Genomic DNA, 21345 nt, shown 5'->3' with positions numbered 1-21345 from the left:
TGTGGACCCAAATTGGCGCTGGGCTCGACCCAAGCTCGCAGAAATCCCCAACTCTGATCTCCTTCAATGGGATTGCATTACCAGCCCAATCTCATAATTATAACTCCAAAAAATAAGGATAGATCATGGAGGTTGAATTTATGGTTATTAATTTTTTTTTTTATCCCAAGCGGTAGAAAATAATAGAATTAGCATTATATCAAATAGGAAAGGAAAGAAGTCCATAATCACTATAAATTCAACCATTGACGGCTTCAGAAATTTTGGGGAGGGTGTTCAGAAAATTGTACTGCCTCTAGAAATTACAACTATATACACACACAAATTTATTTATTACTTGGGTTGCATACATTTTATTGATTTTTGGGTTGGGTGTTCAAATAATTTGGATAGGGTGTTCAAATATTTTTGGACAAGGTGTTCAAGAAGGGTTAAACTAAGATAAAACTAAAAAATATTACATGTATATATTCTAACAATTTGGTTTTTTTTTGGGTGTTCAAGAGCTGCCGCTGAATCAACCGCCATTGAATCCAACTGACAAATAGCCTCATTAAGTGGACAAATAATCCCAATAAATTAATACAAGGGGAATAACACCCCCATACAGATAGAGAGATTCGAACTCCTAACCTCATAGTAAGACAGAAGTTTTGACCAACAGAACTAGTCTAGTTGGTTATGTCTATTAATCAACAAACGTTAGAAGAAGCATAAATTATTCAACTTGAGACCACAAAAAATTATTCAGTCCTCTAGGGCACCGTGCCCAAACAGTATTGTGGGGTCCAAGACCAAATGTGCAACACATGATTGTATAGGAGAAGAGGGGTCTGGAACACTAAGTGACGGGTTCTCAAAGTATTGAATATGCAATTAGTAAGCTAATTTTGAAAGAAAACTCATTTACAAAATTATGAAATTTATGCTCTAAACCACGAGTGAAATTGGTTCCATACTAGTAATAAATTTTACAGCTATATATACCAACCAAACTAATGGGATGGCTACAATAATATTTCATTATTCAAGCAATAATCTCACGATCCTTGCAATCCCTTAATTTGACCACCGCAATGTTTGAGCCACTCACATGCACAATGTCCCCGCATTCACTTCTTTCAATCTGAAACAGAGACAACCCGGGGTTGGTTAATTAGAACTTACTCGTAGATAAATAATTGTCAAATCTTGAAGTGTGCACTACAAGGCTATAATTAATGCACCATTCGTGCCGCCCGTCTTGCAATTGATGGTCTAAATTTCGTCTCGGCAATGGACAACTCAAATCTGCAGGATCTATAACATTTTATATTAATCTGCTCTGTTTCACACTTACCTTCTTGCGCTTAGTTGCCGATGAGAAAACTTGAATTTTCTTGATGTAATCCGTCGAATTATTCCCCTTCCACTGACAAGGTGGGTAGGCAGGCGAGGCAGATAGAACATAGTTAGTAACAATCTGGTTTCCTGAAGTCTTCCCACCAGATTCAAAGAAGAAAACCCTCGGAGTTTCGCAAGGCCACCGCGTGTTGAACATAAACTTTGGCGGCTTCGCGTTCCTAGCCCACGGCCTAAACGTCTCCAGCGGCCTCTTCAGCATGCTCCGCGGGTGAATTTGCTCGTAAATGTGGACCGAGTAGCCCCACGAGACGGAGAAAGACCAGTTTTGGGGCTTGAGGTAGCAGATGGTTTGTTGGAGCAGACGGAATTGGTCGATTTTTGCGGCTTTCATCAGGTGGTTTGTGGATTGGAAACGGTCCATTGAAGGGAAAATAGGGTCTACAAAATCTAGGTGGTGGAGGGAGAGTAAGGGGGATTGTGGGTGGGCTGATAAGTAACCTGATATATCCCCAACTAGATCAATCTGCATCCCAATTCTCACAATGTTACCAGGAATTTATATGGCCCACAGAAAGTCAATATAAAAATCTAAAAGTGGAATACAGTACCAGGAAAACTCTGTTTCGTTCCAATTTTATCGGATGTCTCCAAAGGGATGAATACCAAGAAAACTAAAATCACTGATTTAACGATGAATTACTCGTACAATACTTATCGATGTTATGTGATTAAAAAAAGCTGTTGAATCGTGCTTGATACTAAAAAGTATTACTTGTTTAATTTTTCCAGGCTTATTTGACAAACAAACAGTGAAATTATTTCATGCTCCATATATATTTTTTAAGCTAAAAAAAAAACGTTTTACCGAGAAGCACTTGATTCAATTTGATCTTCTACAAAATTATTACGGTCAATTTAGACATTTGATTGATAATAAACTATTCGACAAGTTATTTGAAACTGAGACAACGACGCCGTGGGGTTAAGTTGGTTTGGATTTTTTTTAAGGAATAAGGCTAATAAAGAGTCGTAAGGTGCACCTTAGCATTGATATGGTAGTATCCTATTGGCTATTATTTTACACACGGAGACATAGCGGGTTGGGTGAGGTTAAAGATGGTTTTACCCGCACTCTAACTGATCCGCTTAAATTTTGTGTTTTACCCACCAAACTCAACCCTCTTATGATTTTGATTTCGTGGCGCGAGTCGGTGCGGTTGGTTTGGCAAAATAGAAGATTTATATAGACTTGTACGTATATATGTACATAAATCATAAATGGTTGTGTAATTAGAATTCCATTAAGATTTTCATGATTCTTTCAAATTCAAATTTGTTAACATTTTCATAACTTTATGCTCTCTCTCTCTCTCTCTCTCTCTCTCTCTCTCTCTCTCTCTCTCATCCGGTTATGGAATTTCTTCTTTTCCAAAATACTAAGATATACGAAGGATATGATAGGGTGTGATCCTATTTTCCCTATCATATCCAATCATATTCTCTCTCCTCTTCTCTCTTTGGCGTTCAGAAATGGGAATATCAGTATTTTCGACGGATAATATAAAATAGACTATTCGGCTTAATTTTGCAATCAAACATGCGGTAATAGTTGGAGATTTTATCTTCCTCATTTTCCTTCCAATATCCTTTTGGATTAGCTACCGAGTCTGATTTTTTTGATTAAGATTAACTCATGAATCTTATATTTTTAACATAATGACAAAGATAACATCTAAGGAATGTGGGATGTAGCCAAGCATCCCCGCCAATCCGAGCAGTCCGTACCAAGAAAAATGGCCGGATATGCTCGCCACCCGCTTTGGAGCATTTCCGGATCCCGATCGAAAACATACCTATTTACCTTGGAAACATTACCCATTTATCCTTTTTACAAACTTATACAAATAAAATCCCAAGCGAAAATTTTGAAAGAGATTTTAGTTACCTGATGAATGCCCTTTTCTACGGTAAGAGGAACTCCAAACTCGTCAACACAGAACTGTATTATTGTATCAGCTGACCTCACAAAAGGGTATCTCCTAATACACCCTTTCAAATCTTTCACCATGGCTGCAGCCAAAGGGTAACTCAACGCGATCCCGCCCCCGCCGAACCCCTGATCGAACGAGAAGAACAGATTCGACAAGACGCTCTCCGAGTAATCCCCGATGTAGTAGTACTTGGTGTGATCGTACTTGGCCAGAACATCGACCCAGTTCTCCACGAAAAAAACGGAGTCGTCGAACCCCATCACGTACCATCTCACCCCCTCGTCCCCCTCCCGGAAGGTCTCTAGTATCGCGTGCACCATGCGAACCATGATGGGCGCGACGTGTCTGGATTCTCTCTCGAGCTTGGAGGTGTCGTCGGAGATCCTGTAAGGCGGAGAAGTTGAAGGCCATGGGAGGAATTCCTCAGAGAGAGGCTTGTCGAGAATCAAGTATCCGCGCGTCACGTTTGGCTGCCACCACGCATCTATGTAGGGCTTCCTAGGTATCCATGTTACTACAGCAGTTACAAGTCCAAACACAAGGTGAGAAATATTAGTGGGAGAATCACTACGACTGGGGTAACGGTTAGGGTTAGGGTAAGGATTTGAAGGTGCGAGTCTGGGGTGCAGATATGAGAAGAACTTAGATGACGAGCGATTTGAAGAGTCGAGAAAGATTAGGCAGACCAAGCAGAAGACGAGCACCGAAATAGCAAGGGTTCTGCAAAGATTAATATTCGAAACGATACTGTTGGATAGAGCTCGAGTTTTTTGTTTCAATGCAGTACTTAACTTGATCATAGAAGCTAGAGATGACATTGTGGAGGATAACGCTAGTACAACGAAAGGAGACTACAATATAGCTTTCAATCAAAATATGACGGAGAAGACGAAGCACTTAGACTTGTAAGAAGACTGAAACAAGAAACATGTACCAGACCTGTAGCGTACCCTTGCACCACCGGGATGTAGTATACAATCTGAGCCGTTCAAAAGTGCTTTTAATGGTTCAAAGATGCTTCGATGTTTTTTTACTCCTAGAACGCTACAGAATCTATCTCCAAGGAGGTGATTAAAATTCTGTCATGCTTATAGTAAGAAGTTTATAAATGGAAATTTTGTAAACACGAATCTTGAAAGTTTTCCTTATGATCACGTGATATTTGCATTACCTAAAGAACATTGAACTGTAAATGTACGTTTAGAATGTGATGAAGTTGATAAGGTATTTTTAGAGGCACATGTAATGCTTGAGGGGAGTTATGCTTTAACGGTTATTTAGGGTGCTGTAATTATTGTAGAGTTTTTGATGATTCATGTGATAATTGAAGATGAGGTTTTTGGTACTTCGAAAATGGTTACTAGGGTAAGTATCATGCTGAGTTCACGTTAATAACCAAACTCGAGGTCACGCCTTGAACACACCACCTAATTGGATCTGGGGATACTGTAGGGCGGGCTGCCCAACAACGTTGTAGTGCGGTCAATCCGACCATTCATTTCGGCAATGAATAGCTCGGATTAAACAATGGACGATCCATATCAATAAGAGCTCAGATTAAATTCAAGCCGTCTGTGCCCAAATGGACGGTTGGATCGGCCACACTACAACCCTGTAGTGTAGTGTGGCTGTTGCACTAGAGCATAACCATTTAAGATAAGGGAAATGAATCCACTCTGGGTCGTCATTTTGGACTGAATTGAACAAATTAAATCTCGATTATTTTTTCAACCATCAATGGTTTAGATTTGCCGATAGCGTTCTAGCTGTAGTTTTTTTTACCATCCATTGCCAAGAATTGCGTGGTGAAAATGATTGATTTTCCTTACGAATTTTGAAAAAACCGTCATAAATATTCGATTGAGTTGGTTCTTTACAAATACCCATAATATTTTTTTTTTAAAATGAACAGTTTAGATCAACTTTGTATGATCCGAAGTGTGCTCCACAAAAATTATATGTGGTCTTAACGATATATGTGTGCTCATAGCACCGTTGCTGTAGGATTGAGGAGCATGGGGACCCCATAATAGGCATGCAAGTCAAATGGGATTGGATAATAATGGGCCGGATGGGCTGTCTTTGGGCTATCTGGAGTCCAGTGTGGAGGATTCATTGGGCCCTGAAATGGGCTGTAGGCCCAATTGGAAGAGGATGCCAACAGTGGCCTAATGGCCCAAGTTGTAGTTGTACAATTTCTGCATTTGAAGAGAGTAGTATCTCAGTCACTGGACATAGACTCACCGGCAGTTTTCAGAACCTCTCAGATTCAAATTTCAAGGAATTAACCTCAGGGTGGACATGCAGGCAGAAAGGCCAGGAGGAATCTTGAAATTGTCACAAGGTTATAGGAGCAAGGAAACAGTATCATGTTTAAAGAGCAATCGTTTGTCCAATCCGAGATTCAAACTTAGAATTGGCAAGAAGCCAATCAAGAACATCTTTTGGGCTGAAGCCCACCTAAAAAGACCGAAGCCTAACACCCAATATTCATAATTGGGAAGATTGTGAAAGTGGTTCGTGATTGTCTGGCACGTTAAGTGGTTCAGAGAAAAAACTTACTTCTTCTATTATTAATTAATGAGATCGAAGAAACCTACGTGATCGCTTCGTTTCCGTATCAAAAATAATTAATAAAACAAAATAGTTACTACTACCTAAAAGATAGTGACAAGTATTTCGAGTATCGTCCTCAGAGATTACGAAGGCTAAATTGCAATTGTTTTAATTAATTTCTAACTTAATTCAGAAAAAGATTTGATTGTTAATTTTTAAAATATTTAAACCTAAATAAAAATAAGCAATAAAAAGTGAGAGAGAGTTTATGAGAGAAAATATCTAGGGTTTCGAATCCACTCGACCCGTTGTAACAATATTTATGCGATGATAAATGTTAATTGTTCTAATCAATTCGGATATCGTTAGAGTTCGCGGGCCCTCACGGTATCGCTTAAAGATATTTATGATTCACCAAATAGCATGAGGTATCGCCGCCTAGCACGAACCGTCTTACTATTACGACCCGTCTCTATGGCACGGATCTTCTAATAGCACGACGCGTTTTACGGAACATAACCCATCTTACCCAGTTATCACAAACAATTAAGAACCGTTATATGAATGTGCATAAAAATCTAGAAAATCATACACAAGATTTGATAGAGAAAATTAATACCGCAAATAAATCCTTATGTCATACAACTACGATTTGAATAATTAAAACACTAAATCAAAACATAAACATCGTTACTCAGAGTTCGAGCTTCATCTACATCCTAGAAACGAGTTTAGCTGGACATAGAGAAAATATAAATGATCACGAAATAATAAAACTCCATGCAAAAGAATAAAGATTTCGATAAGTATGAACCAATCCTTAACCCTTTATTACTCCTCTGTTGTCCAGCCGTGAACGCCAATTGTTGGTTCCGACGCGTTCCCCTTATGCGCAGCTCTCTGTTTTCTTTTTTTTCTTCCGAATGCCTCTGTCCCTCGCCCACTGTTCTCTTTTTCTTATATACTACTTCCTCCGTCCCAAAATATTTATCCGGTCCGCAAAACGGAGTCTTAAAAATAATACAATTTTTGCAAGAAAAATTTGAAAGTTTTGTAACAACTTACTAGATATCAATGAGTTTTTTTAATTTGTGAAAAAATATGAATTTTTTTTTTTAAAATTACATCATTTTCAAGTTATCGTTTTGCGGACCGGACAAACAATTTTGAAGAAGGAAGTATGTTGCTGTAGCCGACTTCCGAAAACCCCTATTTTCCAAACTTTGTGGGCCATGCCCACTGCCGAGAATTGGCATGGGCCAATTATAAATCAAAGTAGGAAGTGTTTGGGCCCACCAAACATGAATCTGTACAAATGATTCATGTATTCTTCTGCATCCAATTCACTTCCAAGATTATGCGCTCCAAGATTACGTGCACAGTTGGAGTATTCATAAGGTCCATTAGAATGTTAAAACCTCAGAGTACCTAAAACACAAAAATCAAATATTAAGCATCGAGTAATAATATAAATGAACTTAGCGAGGATAAATTAAAGGGCGCTTATGTGAACATTTACGCGCCTATCACTACGCCAAACAATAACATAAACAAAACTGCCACCTGGATTGATGTAGCAAGTAAGAAAAGTGTTTTGAAACAAAAGTGCAGTATGACCAGGATCACTAAACAAATTTAAAAACAGTTAACTAATCCTAAAATTAGAATTGCTTGAACTAAAAGTTAACTAATCCACCTTAATTTGCTCGTAGCACACCAATTAAGTTGTGCCTGGTGTACCCCTTTTTCCCCAATACATGGACTTTGGCTAAAGTTTACATCGATTTTGGCGAAAGTTTAAACTTCATTCTTTTATAGTAAAATACGATATTTTTAAGAATAAACAAATGCTAATCCATAGAGCCTAATTCTTTTTTTATTTTGAGCACCGAAAATTATCTAAGTGAGATCGTGCGATAAGGACACTCCATGTTTTCGAATGATATGATACCAACAATACTTGAAATTAATTATTCACTTTATTAAAACCATTCAATAAAAATGTGAATGACTAGATTTAGTCTTGAAAATTCACTGAACAAAAATTCCACTTGTGGAGACGGATGCTTAATTTCAAAAATTAGCGTTCTTCTGCATGTCAATAAAATAAATAAAAAAAATGACAAGAAAACACATACTACAATGCACTTGTTACACTTTTCGATACATTCTTTTACACAATTCTATACACTTTTCACACATTTTAATCCACTTTTCAACCCTAATAATAGTCCAATGAGCTGTTTTTAGAAATTTCTCTTGTAAGTGGCCTCTAAAAGTAGTAGTAAGTTACATAGAGTAACTACTATAATAACGTGTAGTTTGGTTGTAATTTGGTCTATATATGTCCCTTGTGTCTATTAATCCAAGTGCTCAGCTTGGCCATGGCAGATTAGATGCCATGTTCTGAGTCAGTGTGAGACTTTTCTTCAGATGCTGCATTAATTGCTGCCTTACTCTGAAGACGCTCTCTGTTAGCTGCTGTTTTGCTGCTATTAATTGCTCTGTTGCTAATTTCAGTGTGAGACTTTTCTTCAAGTCTTTCTTTGTATGTATTCTAGAGTTTGCCGCCTCAATGTATCCTTTGTCGAGTTATAATAAAATTGTTGTCGATAAAAAAAAGAAAGAAAAAGGATAAAGATCACACTAAGAAAAGTAAAAAGATCATGGTTTTAATAAAAGTGTAATGAAGAAACGTTGACTGAATTTTCAATCACACTCTGTTAATAAAACTGTGGTAAGGGTATTCACAATGACATAACCAAAAGTGCTAGGTTTTTAAAGTTAACAATGTTGATGCAAAATATGACTCACAATGCTATAGAATTACAAAGATCATGGGTAAAATTCGCGATCTTTTATATTTATTGTAGTAATTAAGAGTACATTCAACCAAGTATATCATCATCCATGCAAGTCCTGTATTTGACCTCAGCTATGTTTTTGTCACCCGCTTGTATAATGTCGCAGCATTCACTTCGATCCATCTGAGAGAGAGAGAGAGAGAGATAAGTAACTTAGACTTTCATAATTCATATTCAGCGCGTATTAAAATGGTAATTTGATTTTCGCACGCACCCCTCAACCTTCTATCCTCTGCACTTCTATGTGGTTACTCGATCATGTGAATATAAATTGTTGTCTTTAGATCTATTAGTGCAAATGTGAACAACAGAACAAGTAAAAGGGAGACCTAGTAATCGTGTATTAGAATTGTTATTTCATCTCAAACAGCGTGCTATTGACGAGCCGGCCAGCTACTGATGTATATATAGATCGTCTCTAAATAGTGCGCTAGCTATATATACATGGGAAAGACTACAATACACACCCCTTATTTGGGTGTGTATCATATGCACCTTCCAAAATACAGTACCAACCTAAGATGCATGTGTGAAGCCACCACGTTTTTAAAGAGACCAAAAAAAAAAAAACTTGGGAAAGACTTCAATACACAAACCAAATACCCTTATTTGGGTGTGTATCATATACGTCCCCAAGATGTCATGAATTGTAGAAAAAATGTTATGAATTGTATTGCTAAAAAGTTACGAATCGTATAAAGGTTATGAGATACACCAAAACGTTATGAATCATAAAGAAAATGTTACGAATCGTACTGCTGAAAGGTTATGAATTCTAGAACAAAAGTTATGAAACACACTAAAATGTTATGAATGAATCATAAAATAGGTGTATATGGTACACCATTTTAAGGGGTGTGTATTATAAACTTTCCCAAAAAGGTTTGTTAGATAAATAAAAAACGCTTCGTGAGAGCTTGTAATCTGGCTTTTGTAAATTGTAATTCGATCTGTTTTGGGATGAGGTGGTATTTGATCAGGGTGTCATTTAGATTTGTGGAGGTGGACATAAAAAAAACAAATAAAACGTATTTCAATGAATACCTGAATGAGTTTCGTCGTTGGTGACAAGACTTGAACCTTGGAGATGTAGTCAGCAGAATGGTTGCCACTAAATGAACAAGTCGGTAAGCGTCGTGATCCAAACCGAACGTAAGTTGAAACGATTTGGTTTCCTCCAAGATTCTCGACGGACTCCATGAAGAAAACATGAGGCGCATCACATGGATCAAAGAATGACAGGCGCAGACGCGTGTTGAATGGGAAAAATGGTGGCGCCAAGCCCTTCGACCAAGGCTGAAATGTCTCCAGTGGCCTCTTCAAAAGGGTTCTGGGGATAACCTGATGTGGAAAATTTCCAAAATTCTCAACGCTCTTTTAATTTCACAATAATTTGATCTTACAGTAAGCAACTAGTTCTTTTGTTTTGATTACATATTTATAAACTTTATCGTCAGATTAGATAAGCATACAACATTTTTTGTCGCATAGGTGAAGCAGACCAACCGAAGTCAACTACTTCATAAAGTGGAATATCCTTAATTATGACCCTAAAATTTGTAACAAAATACCTTCTCGTAAATATGTGCAGAGTAGCCCCATGAGACTGAAAAGGACCAGTTGGTTGGCTTGTGGTAGCATATGGTTTGTTGGAGCAGCCGCGAATGGTCCACTTTAGCAGATTTCATTAGGTGGTATGTAGACTGAAAACGATCCATGGAGGGAAAGATTGGGGCCAAGTTGTCAAAGTGGTGGAGAGACATCAACGGTGCTTGTGGATGAGATGATAGAAGCCCCGATATGTCCCCATGAAGATCCAGCTGCATCGATTCAGAAAATACTGTAATTGGTTTTTCTTGAGGGAATTTTACGAAATGATATTTTAGGCATGTTTAAGAAAAATTCTAGATTTGTAGGTTGTAAATTCTCAAAAAAAAAAAAAATTCAAAAATATGATTTTCAACTTTGTACAACAAACACTACCGGCTTTTCCTGCAACTTAATTATAATTTCCGTAGTTAAAAAGTACCTTGAAGAATCCAATATATGGCCCATAAACACAAGATTAACTCATTGATATATTACAAGAATTTTCGACAAACACTCATTGGTTTTCGGGGTTCTTGGTTTTCAGTTTTTGGTTTCCGGTTGGCATCTTGCCTACCTTTAGGTCTCAGGTAGCTTTTTGCCGGTATGGTATGCATTTGATCCTTTTAATCTTTTTAATTTCTTTATAAAGATTAATAAATTCTTTTTACTTAGAAAAAAACACTAACAACTACAACATGTATGATATATAGCTTGTACCCACACCAAAATCGAAGCCCAACCTGATCCGATCTCTATACCCAGATCCGAACCAGTTTCTATATCAAACCCGAGCTCAAACAATGCTATATGCCGTTGAAATTGCGTATTTATGTTTTGGCCTTTTTGGCTTTCTAGAACTTTTAAATCTTACTACTTCACACAACTTTTTTCTTCTTTCTTCTTGCAAGGATCTAGGTTTACTTGATATTATAGAACACGAAGCCCACGACTAAGAGCTACATGGAAAACACGGATTCATATAGCTGACCCTAATTGATTGGGATTTAAAGCTAGATTTGGTTTGATTTGTTCTAAAAAAACCGAAACTACGTTGACTAAAATCTAAAAAGAAGTTCATGAAAAGCAAATTAAAAAGATAATTAAGTTTGTAAACTGAAACCGAATGGAGTTACATGTGCAATTTTAAATTGGAATATCAATCTAACTACCTAGCTATTATCCCACCTCTAGAGGATAAACAAAAAGAGGAGAAGCAAAACAAATATAAAAGCGTAATTTGGGATTTTTTGTATTAGTGAGTCAAAAGACATATAAGTACCTGATGAATACCTCTCTCAGCAGAGAAAGGAACACCAAGCTCATCAACACAATACTTAGTCAACGAGTCAGATGTAACCAAGTATGGATATCGCTTGAGACAACCTTCGAAATCTTTCGCCATAGCTGAAATCAAAGGGTAACTCAATGCGAATCCAGCACCACCAAATCCCTGATCAAAGGCGAACTTAAAGTCTGTTCGAAGAGTCTCTGACTGCCCGCCGATGTATATATACTTAGTGTGATCATATTTTGCTAGAACATCTACCCAATTGTCAACGAAGAAGATTGAGTCATCGTCTCCCATCACATACCTATTATGGAAAATAAGTAAGCCAAAATATTCAAGTCCTATAGAGTTGTTGGATATCGTCGAAATTGTTGTAATCTAGCAAGTACTACAATTGAAAACATAAGCTAGTACTGGAAAATTTTCGTACAAGGAAATATATGATTAGGAGTATGATCCACGTAATTCTAAATTTTAAATTTTTTTTTTGCTCGGCAATTCTAAATTTGAATTTACATCAATTTTGAAAACAAATGTGTGTATATTGCCAATGTACAGAAAAAATTCAACAATACCATCGTACTCCTTGATCTCCCTCTCTATAAACCTCCAAAATGGCGTGCGCTACCCGAACCCCCACGTGTCTCGACTCTTTTATTGCTATTTTGGAGATGTCATCGGAGACACGGAACTGTGGAGATGCCGCGGACCAAGGGAGGAGCTCCTCCGTGGGGGCGGTGTCGAGGTACAAGTATCCACGCGTCACATTCGGGCGCCACCACGATTCTATGTAAGCCTTTCTGTGTCTACATGTCTTGACGGAACCCACTAGTCCAAAAACAAGGTGGCTGATGTTGGTAGGAGAATTACCATGGGGAGGAGGAGGGGTAGTTCGGGAAGCTGCAAATATGTGTTGCAAGGGGGAGTAGAACCCAGAAGCTGACCAGTTGGATTGGGTGAAGAAGATTACCAAGGTTAAGTACAGAAATATCCCTGAGATTGCGAGGGTTTTGCATAGACTTATCAGGCAATTAAGAGATTGAAATCTGAGTTTGGGATAATTCATGGTTAGAACTTCTCAAGGAAAATGGATGAATCAACCTTGTTGAACACTACTACGTATACATACATATATATATATATATATATATATATAATAAACCATCTTTCTTGGCCATGTCAAAAGAGCCTATATACTAATCTTCAGGAGAAAAAGGTAGGTAATATTGCATATTAATTATTATATATTGAAGGATTTCTTTAAAATAAAAAAAATTGTTCATTCAAAAAGAAGAATTAAGTTGAAGTTCTGCTGATGTTTAAATTACATAAACAAAAGTGCCACCTGGATTGATGTAGCAAGTAAGAAAAGTGTCTTGAAACAAAAGGGCAGTATGATCAGGATCAGGAAACAAATTATAAAAAAAACAGTTAACTAATCCTAAAATTCAGAATTGCTTGAACTAAAAGTTAACTAATCCACCTTTGCTCGTAGCACACCCAATTAAGTTGTGCATCGTGTACCCCCTTTTCCCCAATACATAAACTTTGGCTAAATTTTAAACTTCATTCTTTTTTTACAGTAATAATACGATATTTTTAAGAATTAACATTGCTAGTCTTTACAGTCCAATTTCATTTTTATTTTGAGCACCCAAAATTATGTAAGTGAGATCGTGCGATAATAACACTGCATATATATATGATAGCAACAATATTCAAGATTAATTCTTCAATTTAGCAAAACGTACAGTTTAATAAAAACTTGAATGATTAGATTTAGTATTGAAAATTCATCGAACAAAAATTCCTTTCATAGTTTGGCGCCCCCCTCAGATTTTATTTCCTGGCTACGCCACTGTCAAGGGAGGATCTCCTCCATGGGGGCGGTGTCGAACGGGGACGACTCTGAGATTTCGGAGGCCTAAGATGATCTTCGAAAATGAAGCCCTTAATATCCTATTACTTAACGTATAATTCCTTCTTCATCAGTTTGTTGGGTTTGTTTTTGCAATGGAAATTATCGTTTAAGGAGAAAAGATGTATCTATGTTAATGATGCAATCATCACACTAAATAATTTTTCTAGAGATCAAACTTTATTCTCGTATTTTATTTTTTCCTCCGTTCCATTTTCACTGGGGCATTGGGCTTTACGTAAAACATATTCATGGGTTAAAAAACAAACCCTACAGCAACACATATATACTAGGTACTAATTAAAAACAGGTGAAGGCCCTATTTTTGGACATTTCTTTTGGGACTTAAGGCTTGGACCTAGCCTTAGCCCAGAGCCGGCCATGGTGTTGAGGTAGAGGTATCCTCGTGTCATATTCGGACGCCACCACGACTGTATGTAAGCCTTTCTATGTCTCCGGCCATTTTTTGAGGGAACCCAGTAGTCAAAAACAAGGTGTTGAACTTGATGTTGGTGGGAGAAGTATCATGGAAAGGAGGGTAGTTTGAGAAGGTGCAAATATGCATGTGTTGAAGGGGGGAGATCGAAGAACTCATAAGCTAGCCAGTAGGATTTGGTGAAGAAGAGTACGAAGGTTTGTTTGAATTACTTCCGAAGGAAAATGGATGAGCCTGTTAATAATCGAATAAAATTAATGAGGTGAGAAAATAACCTTATTTAACCATTTCATATACACATATATTAATACAAATGTCAATGCTTGCCTATGAAATTAATTTGTCATGGCCGGGCTTACTGGCATCAATTTTGGACAATGCTTTTATACTGCCTAGCCTCCACTTCCTTTTGTTGGTCATTCTAAAGAGTGCATGTACTAATCTTCGGAACAAAAAGTATTCCACATGAGATAAATTCTTTCTGGATGGGGTGGAAACCCATACTTTCCGCCATTCATTGTGGGCCCTACCAAGTGTTTACTGCAGTAATCTGAACCGTTCATCTTGTAGGGCCCATAAAGTTAAATATATTTGCTCGGCAAATCAAAACAGTTTATAAACTCGAAAGGGGTACATTGAGGATGGGGCATGCCGATGAGCATAAAAAGACTCACCAACAGAAAAGAGAAAAAAAATTACAATCAAAGTTATATTTCCACGCGAAAAAATAGCTTGATCGGACACTAATGGCTATATCGAAGATTAATGTAGCGAGCCGTGCCACTTAACCTGCTAATCTTTAACCTAACTACATGACAGAAAAAGTGAACCTCAAGTTATTTAGTAGCTGCTCACGACTCATTATAAACTACTTCCACTTTCCAGTAACAGCCGACGTGGGACAGAAAGGAAGCAGAGTAGACAGTTTACCCCTAAATTGAGTACTGAGACTATTGGTCCTTTAACTTTAGGGATAATTTCAAAATAGCACTTGATTTTTTATACAAATCACGCATAGACACTTGACCTTTTAATATTATCAAAAAACACATGACCTATTTAAAAATCCATCAATTTTTCACCCACCATTAACTTTTCATCCAAAAACAGATGGAAATGTTGAAATGGCCTACCACCTGGCCATTTGGAGGGAAACCAATATACATTTTGGAGGAAAAACACATTAGTCTACTGATTTCTTCCGCTAAAACCCACCTGTGGGGCTATGTCGTTCTAATAACAACTATTTTTACTTTTTCAATAACTTTTAGCTTAGTTTTACTTTCTTTCTTTTTTTGCGTTTGTTAGTTTTGCACCAATCTTTTGTAACTTATTGATTTGGTTCGACAAGACGAATTGGATAAATATATATTTTTTACTTTTACCCAAATATTTTAGGAAATGCATTCGAAGTTTTCCTATCAATAATAAAATCAAATGAAGTTTTAACATTATTTGAGAGGTGTAAGACATAGCACATACCGAGGCTCCCGTCAAATTGTCTAACCAGCATCGGAATGTCATCACCTCGCGGCCCCTCCGTTCTTTTGTCTTCCTATACTCTTTATTCCAAACTAAACCTCGAGGAAACAAATTTGGATCTTTGCAGGTGTTCTCGGGCGGAAACATCCTCAACACTTCGTAGGCCCAAAGCTGCATTGTTTCAAAATTCAAAATTCAAGTCAATTCAATTCAAATCAATTTCATGCGTTAAATTGAAAGGGTACCTCAACTACCCTCCAATATCCTCCAACGGTGTTGCCAACTCCGCGAGAGGAAGCCCCAAGAAAGCAGTAGAGAGTGCACAACGCAGCACCTCCCAGTCATATCTCGTATCGTACCAGCAGGTACATGTACCTTGGTGATTTGTATCAGCCGAAATACATGCATGCTGCGGCCAATAACGGGGGTACCGGAATCTCGGCAGGTAAAAAATACTAAATTTCAAGGGTCAACCACTGCCCGTATCAGTTGGATCACTCGCATGGTTAGCCTTCCATCACATGTTAAGTGGTTGACCCTTGAAATTTGTATGTTAGATAATAGGCAGACATGTTAATTTTCAACATGAATCCAGAAGATACTGAAACATGGTTAAATTTTAGCTTTACTTGAAATTTAGAGAATCCTTTACTCAAGATTTTTGACACCCGATTGGATATGCAGAAAGAACTAACGGATACATGGGCACGTTCCTTAGCCTAACTTGTGGCTGGCCAAAACTGTGAGATTTTTGTGGACGATAGTTCTTGAAATTTAGAGAATCCTTTTACTGCAGATTATTAACACCTGATTGGATACGCCAGAAAGAGCTTACGACTACAGGGGTACGTTCGATCCTTAGCCTAACTTGTGGCAGGCCAAAACTGTGAGATTTTTGAGGACGATAGTTTATGTCAGAGAATATGTTTTGATCATACATACGAGGTGGACTGGCATGCCCCATAGACATTAAAGAATGACTGCGAGATTTTGTTACTTTGTTCACTGTTAATTATGCTTAAGCTATTTTTTTTCTTGCTCAGATTCTTGGGGTTATTGCCTAAAGAGTTTTTCTATCCGCACAAGGTCATTTGTTCTTTCTGTTTCTTGGATAAAAGGGATATCAATCTCATTATAACGTTGATTGATTATCTCAGTAATTCTGTTATGGTGATGCAGAGAAAACTTTTGGCTTTTGACATTGAAGTACAACATTTCCTTGGTCACAACTTAGATGACAATGCCTCTTGCTAGCAAGGTGGACTCGAAAGCGACTCTTGATGCCGCAGCATGGGCATTCAATATCGTCACATCTGTTGGAATTATTATGGTCAATAAGGCCTTAATGGCCACTTATGGATTTAGATTTGGTAATTCCCTGAGATCTCTACTTGTCTTCCTTTTGTTTCTTTTTTTTGTTTTTTTGTCTTATGCCATATTGTGAGGTTACATTGGCCACTTTATGCCATCCGGACGTATATCTTCTTTTTAGTTATATAGGTGGAAAAGGAAAAAGAAGATTAAACTCTCACCATTTCTTTTTCTTTTTTTTTTTAGTTTGGGTTTCGGTTTAAATAGAATATTTATAAGTTTTCCAAGGTAATTGTTATGCTTGGGATAACTCATGGTTAACCTTGCTTGTTTCTATGTTCATTTTGGATCAGAACTGAGGCGCTTCCCGCATAGCGTTAGAGTGCTTTACTAGCGCATATGAGAGAGAGCCTTCTTCAGCATATTCTCTTGAGCATTCATGGTTTTTGGATGAATTGAATCCTATATTCAATCATCTTAGTTTAACCTAGAAAAACACTCTAATATTCCAGGTGTTTTCTCTAGGTTGATTTGTTTGCACAAGAATTTTCACTTTTCAAAAATCATACATACATGCCTTCCTTTCTACATGGCCGAATGATTCTAGAACCAGTGTGATTCGGAGAACGAGGTGGTGACTCTTGTAGAGTTCAAGCAATCAACGAGGTGTCTGGAGTGACGTACCAAGAGGTGGAGATAAGAGTCGCAAGTGTCTTGGGGTAATTCCTAATTCGGTGTCTCTTGTAAACCTCTTGATTATTGAAATGAATATAGAAATAGGCCGATTTTAAGCCTTGGGTGTGTTGATCCTAAGTAGTTTCTATGTATATCCTTTTGTTTGCGTTCTTTAGCTTATTCGCTATTTACTTAGATTGCTTATTTGAATTGCTTGGTATGGAAATTAGATAGTTGATTAGTGTGGTTGGTTGCTTTAATTATAATTTGGTAGCTAGTCCTATTCACCCCCCTCTAGGATTTCGTAGCACATTAGATTATTCCAAAAACAATAATAGTTCATGTAAGTTAGGATTGCAATAAAAGTCTATTGAATGGAATTTGTTTCTTTTTTCCTCTTATTGGTCTCATGACAATAATGTATCCTGAGGCATTCCCTTTGATTTCCTACAGCTACAACGTTAACTGGTCTTCATTTTGCCGCAACCACCTTGATGACTATGGTACTTAGATGGACGGGACATATGCCATATCCAGTCTTCTCATCTACCAGCGTCTGAGATTTTAAAATTTGTTGTATGTGGAAACTTTTCTATCGTTGGGATGAATGTGAGCTTGATGTGGAACACTGTGGGATTCTATCAGGTCAGTTGCAAAGAACCACTGGACTTGCATCCTTTTGGTATCTTAGAATGTCTACCGTCACTATATGTTGTCTTCTTTTGATATATCCCTCAGATTGCGAAGCTGAGTATGATCCCCGTATCTTGTTTTCTAGAAGTTGTCTTGGACAAAAAGAGATACTCAAGGGACACCAAGCTCAGCATATTGTTAGTTCTCTTGGGAGTTGCCATCTGTACTGTTACGGATATGGGTGTAAATGCCAAGGGCTTTATAGCTGCCTTTGTGGCAGTTTGGGCCGCTTCTCTTCAACAGTATGTAAGTTTATCTTCCACAGTTCCACTAAACCTTTGATCTCAGATTATGACATGAAATATTATTGGGTAACATGTCATGTCATAATCGTATCAGGGTGTTGGAGATCTAGCCTTTTTATGTTATCAGTCTAGTTTTGGGGTTACAAACCTGTTTTGGCTTTGGGTGGATTCGTATTTAGCCATCCTTGGTTAGCTCGGTTTTGTTTACGTGTATTATTGGATGTGGGTGTATGATAAATCACATCCATTGGTAAACAGAAGCTGCATTTCCTGTCCAAGTACTGATCATTGTTTTTATTACCATTTTTTGCTTCAGTTTTTCCTTTTGTTCATTTTGAATGGGAAGTATCATAAATCGAGAATTGTGTGATTTTTAGAAAAGAATATTGCTATTGTTTATTTGTATTGTTTGTTTGTTAAGTTCCTGATAATCATCCCCCTCTACATCTGTTGGCTGTCATGTCTAACTTGGTTGTTCTATTTCTTGATCTGTTTGCAGTATGTACATAACCTCCAAAGAAAGTATGCACTAGGATCTTTCGACCTATTAGGGCATACCGCACCAGTGCAAGCTGCATCTCTGCTGTTATTAGGGCCCTTTGTGGACTATTGCTTGACAAATAAAAGAGTTAACGCATATCCATATATTGTACCATCTGTGGTAAGTATATTGGGATTTTATGAAGTGTCATTTAAATAACGAGGCACACCGTCTCTACTTATGTGCATAGCATGGGGAAGTTTGGGTTGGCACATGGAGGACCAATATAGTGAAATACAATCCATTGCATTACCCTTTCATTCTTCATATTCATATTCTTGGATGTCATGCCTAATAGACTTCCCAATTTTAATTCTTGTAGGACTGATACCGGTACGGTACGGTACAGTATACATATTATTGGATAATGTTGTGATATTTTGTGTAAAATGTGTCACATTAGCTCTCCGTTCTTTTTAGGTTTTGCCTTCTGAATTAGGTTCCAAACTGTCAGGCAAGAATATTTGTTTGCATACAATCCATGTCATTCAAGGGCCCTTCTTTGTCATATAGGCCCTTTAGTGGGATCTAAGGTCATCCCTCTTAAATAAATTTGCCTGCCAAAGCGTTACAAGATGCCCCGGAAAGGTTTTGTTCATTGCATATTTACAATTGAAGTGTTAAAGTAGACCTGTAGGCAAATTTGTTGATGGTTCCTCCACTAAATAAAATCGAAATGTGTTGATTGCATTGCCTTGTATTTGATTCTAGAGTTCTCTATATGTAGATGCTTTCATATCTCTGCGCGCAGAAACTTGGCAACATAAATTCAAACACGGGTATGTAGGTGCACATAACATGGGTATATCTACGTGCACAAACTTGCACATGCCCACATATTGCTTGTCTGTTGGGTGCTTTTACTGACATGTCTTCCAAAACTGTGCAGTGCTTCATTATCTAATCGTGCACGATTGCGATAGGTACCAATCTCAGCCAGTTCATTTGCATCGGCCGATTCTCAGCCTTGACCTTCCAAGTGCTTGGCCATATGAAGACTATTCTTATCCTGGCCTTGGGTTTCATTTTGTTTGGGAAAGAGGGCCTTAACGTACAAGTAGTTCTGGCCATGGTAATTGCAATTACGGGAATGTACGGCAACGCCTCTTCTAAGCCGGAAGGAACGGAGACCCAGAACCTTTCGTCACCAAACCCCAAACCTCAAGAGCAAAATGGATTATTAGAATCAAGCGAGCTTGATGATGAGAAGGTGTAGCCTGGTCTTTCTGAACAAAGGATAAACTTGACCAGCCCATTACAAACACATGGATGAACTGTTGATTATCAAGACTTGAAGATTAGATTTTTGACTTTGGAGATATTTTGGGATTTGCAAAATAAATGAGATATCTTTGTTTTTTTCTTATTGTTCTTTCTATATATAGTTTGTAATCTGTATTGAAAAAGTATGGAAGTTGAGAGACGTGAGTGAGCTTTGTAATAATCTGTATGCCCTATAAATAGAAGTGCGCTAACGATTTTGTGTGAAAATCTCCTCCTCCCATCCGTGATTTCAGAGCATGCGCGGGAGAAGAATCCGGTGCCCTTTCCGGCAAGAATCGAGAAGTTCAGGTCACTGTTATACTTTGGTCCGAAATCAAAGTGTTCAAAACTCAATTTTGATCACAGAAGTACTTTTTTCTTGACAGGACGAATACACTGGTACCCGTTCGACGACGATTTGATGTTGCGATGGGTTTCACGTGCCGCTAGAAGTTGAGTGAGTGAGATATCTCTAATCTCACCCACGTACGAGCCGGCCTCCTCATCTCCGGTGAGCCAAACTGACGTCATCAATTCAAAAAGGGAAAATTTTGTGAATTTTTTCAAACTTCATTTATATTTTCATATTCTTTTAATTCCTCTTATGGAGACGGATATGTTTAATCTCAAAAATTAGGGCCTTTCTATCAGCAAATTAAAAAAAGACAAGAAAACACATACTTCAAATGCACTTATTACATTTTTTTTTTTATCCGCCACTTATTACACTTTCAATACATTTTTATACACTTCTATACACTTTTGATACATTTCAATATACTTTTCAACCCTAATAAAACTCCGATAGACTGTTTTAGCATTTTTCTCTTGTAAATGGCCTCTAAAAATAGTAAGTTACATAGAGTTAAGGTTACATTCAAGCAAGTATCTCATCATCCATGCAGGTCCTGTATTTGATCTCAGCAATGTTTTTGTCACCCGCTTGCATAATGTCACAACATTCACTTCGATCCGTCTGTGAGAGAGAGAGAGAGAGAGAGAGAGAGAGGAGATAAGTATCATAGACTTTCATAATTCATATTCCGCGCATATTAGAGTGGTAATTTGATTTTCAAACATAATACACTAAAACTTCTAGGGAAAGTCTTCAATACACATCCCTTTAAGGTGTGTACCATATGCACCTA

General features: G+C 37.6%; 2 protein-coding genes and 1 pseudogene across 2 annotated transcripts; 1 reads left to right on the top strand and 2 right to left on the bottom strand.

Moving 5' to 3' along the window:
• Positions 1-787: 787 nt before the first annotated feature.
• Positions 788-4384, bottom strand: LOC131314568 (uncharacterized). The gene is made up of 3 exons (XM_058343315.1): positions 3290-4384; positions 1340-1867; positions 788-1126 (listed from the first exon to the last, which is right to left on the bottom strand). Exons 1-3 carry the CDS (start codon positions 4151-4153, stop codon positions 1028-1030), a joined length of 1491 nt encoding a protein of 496 aa, XP_058199298.1. The 5' UTR covers positions 4154-4384; the 3' UTR covers positions 788-1027.
• Positions 4385-8729: 4345 nt separating this feature from the next.
• Positions 8730-12767, bottom strand: LOC131314563 (uncharacterized). The gene is made up of 5 exons (XM_058343308.1): positions 12209-12767; positions 11625-11937; positions 10327-10575; positions 9800-10096; positions 8730-8878 (listed from the first exon to the last, which is right to left on the bottom strand). Exons 1-5 carry the CDS (start codon positions 12697-12699, stop codon positions 8780-8782), a joined length of 1449 nt encoding a protein of 482 aa, XP_058199291.1. The 5' UTR covers positions 12700-12767; the 3' UTR covers positions 8730-8779.
• Positions 12768-16184: 3417 nt separating this feature from the next.
• On the top strand, positions 16185-20425 carry LOC131314566 (UDP-rhamnose/UDP-galactose transporter 5-like; annotated as a pseudogene).
• The last annotated feature ends 920 nt before the right edge of the window (positions 20426-21345 follow it).

This window comes from Rhododendron vialii, chromosome 13a, assembly GCF_030253575.1.
Source record: "Rhododendron vialii isolate Sample 1 chromosome 13a, ASM3025357v1".
NCBI lineage: Eukaryota > Viridiplantae > Streptophyta > Magnoliopsida > Ericales > Ericaceae > Rhododendron > Rhododendron vialii.
The sequence above is the reverse complement of the archived record's forward strand: the minus strand, read 5'-3'. Positions and strand labels throughout refer to the sequence as shown.

Coding starts and splice junctions, on each gene's coding strand:
- LOC131314563 (XM_058343308.1), bottom strand. CDS start 12,699: ATGAATTATCCCAAACTCAGATTTCAATCTCTTAATTGCCTGATAAGT. Junction 10,576..11,624: donor CTGAGAGAGGTATTCATCAG/GTACTTATATGT, acceptor GAATCGATGCAG/CTGGATCTTCATGGGGACAT. Junction 10,097..10,326: donor CTGCACATATTTACGAGAAG/GTATTTTGTTAC, acceptor TTTCCACATCAG/GTTATCCCCAGAACCCTTTT.
- LOC131314568 (XM_058343315.1), bottom strand. CDS start 4,153: ATGTCATCTCTAGCTTCTATGATCAAGTTAAGTACTGCATTGAAACAA. Junction 1,868..3,289: donor TAGAAAAGGGCATTCATCAG/GTAACTAAAATC, acceptor ATTGGGATGCAG/ATTGATCTAGTTGGGGATAT. Junction 1,127..1,339: donor CGGCAACTAAGCGCAAGAAG/GTAAGTGTGAAA, acceptor TCTCTGTTTCAG/ATTGAAAGAAGTGAATGCGG.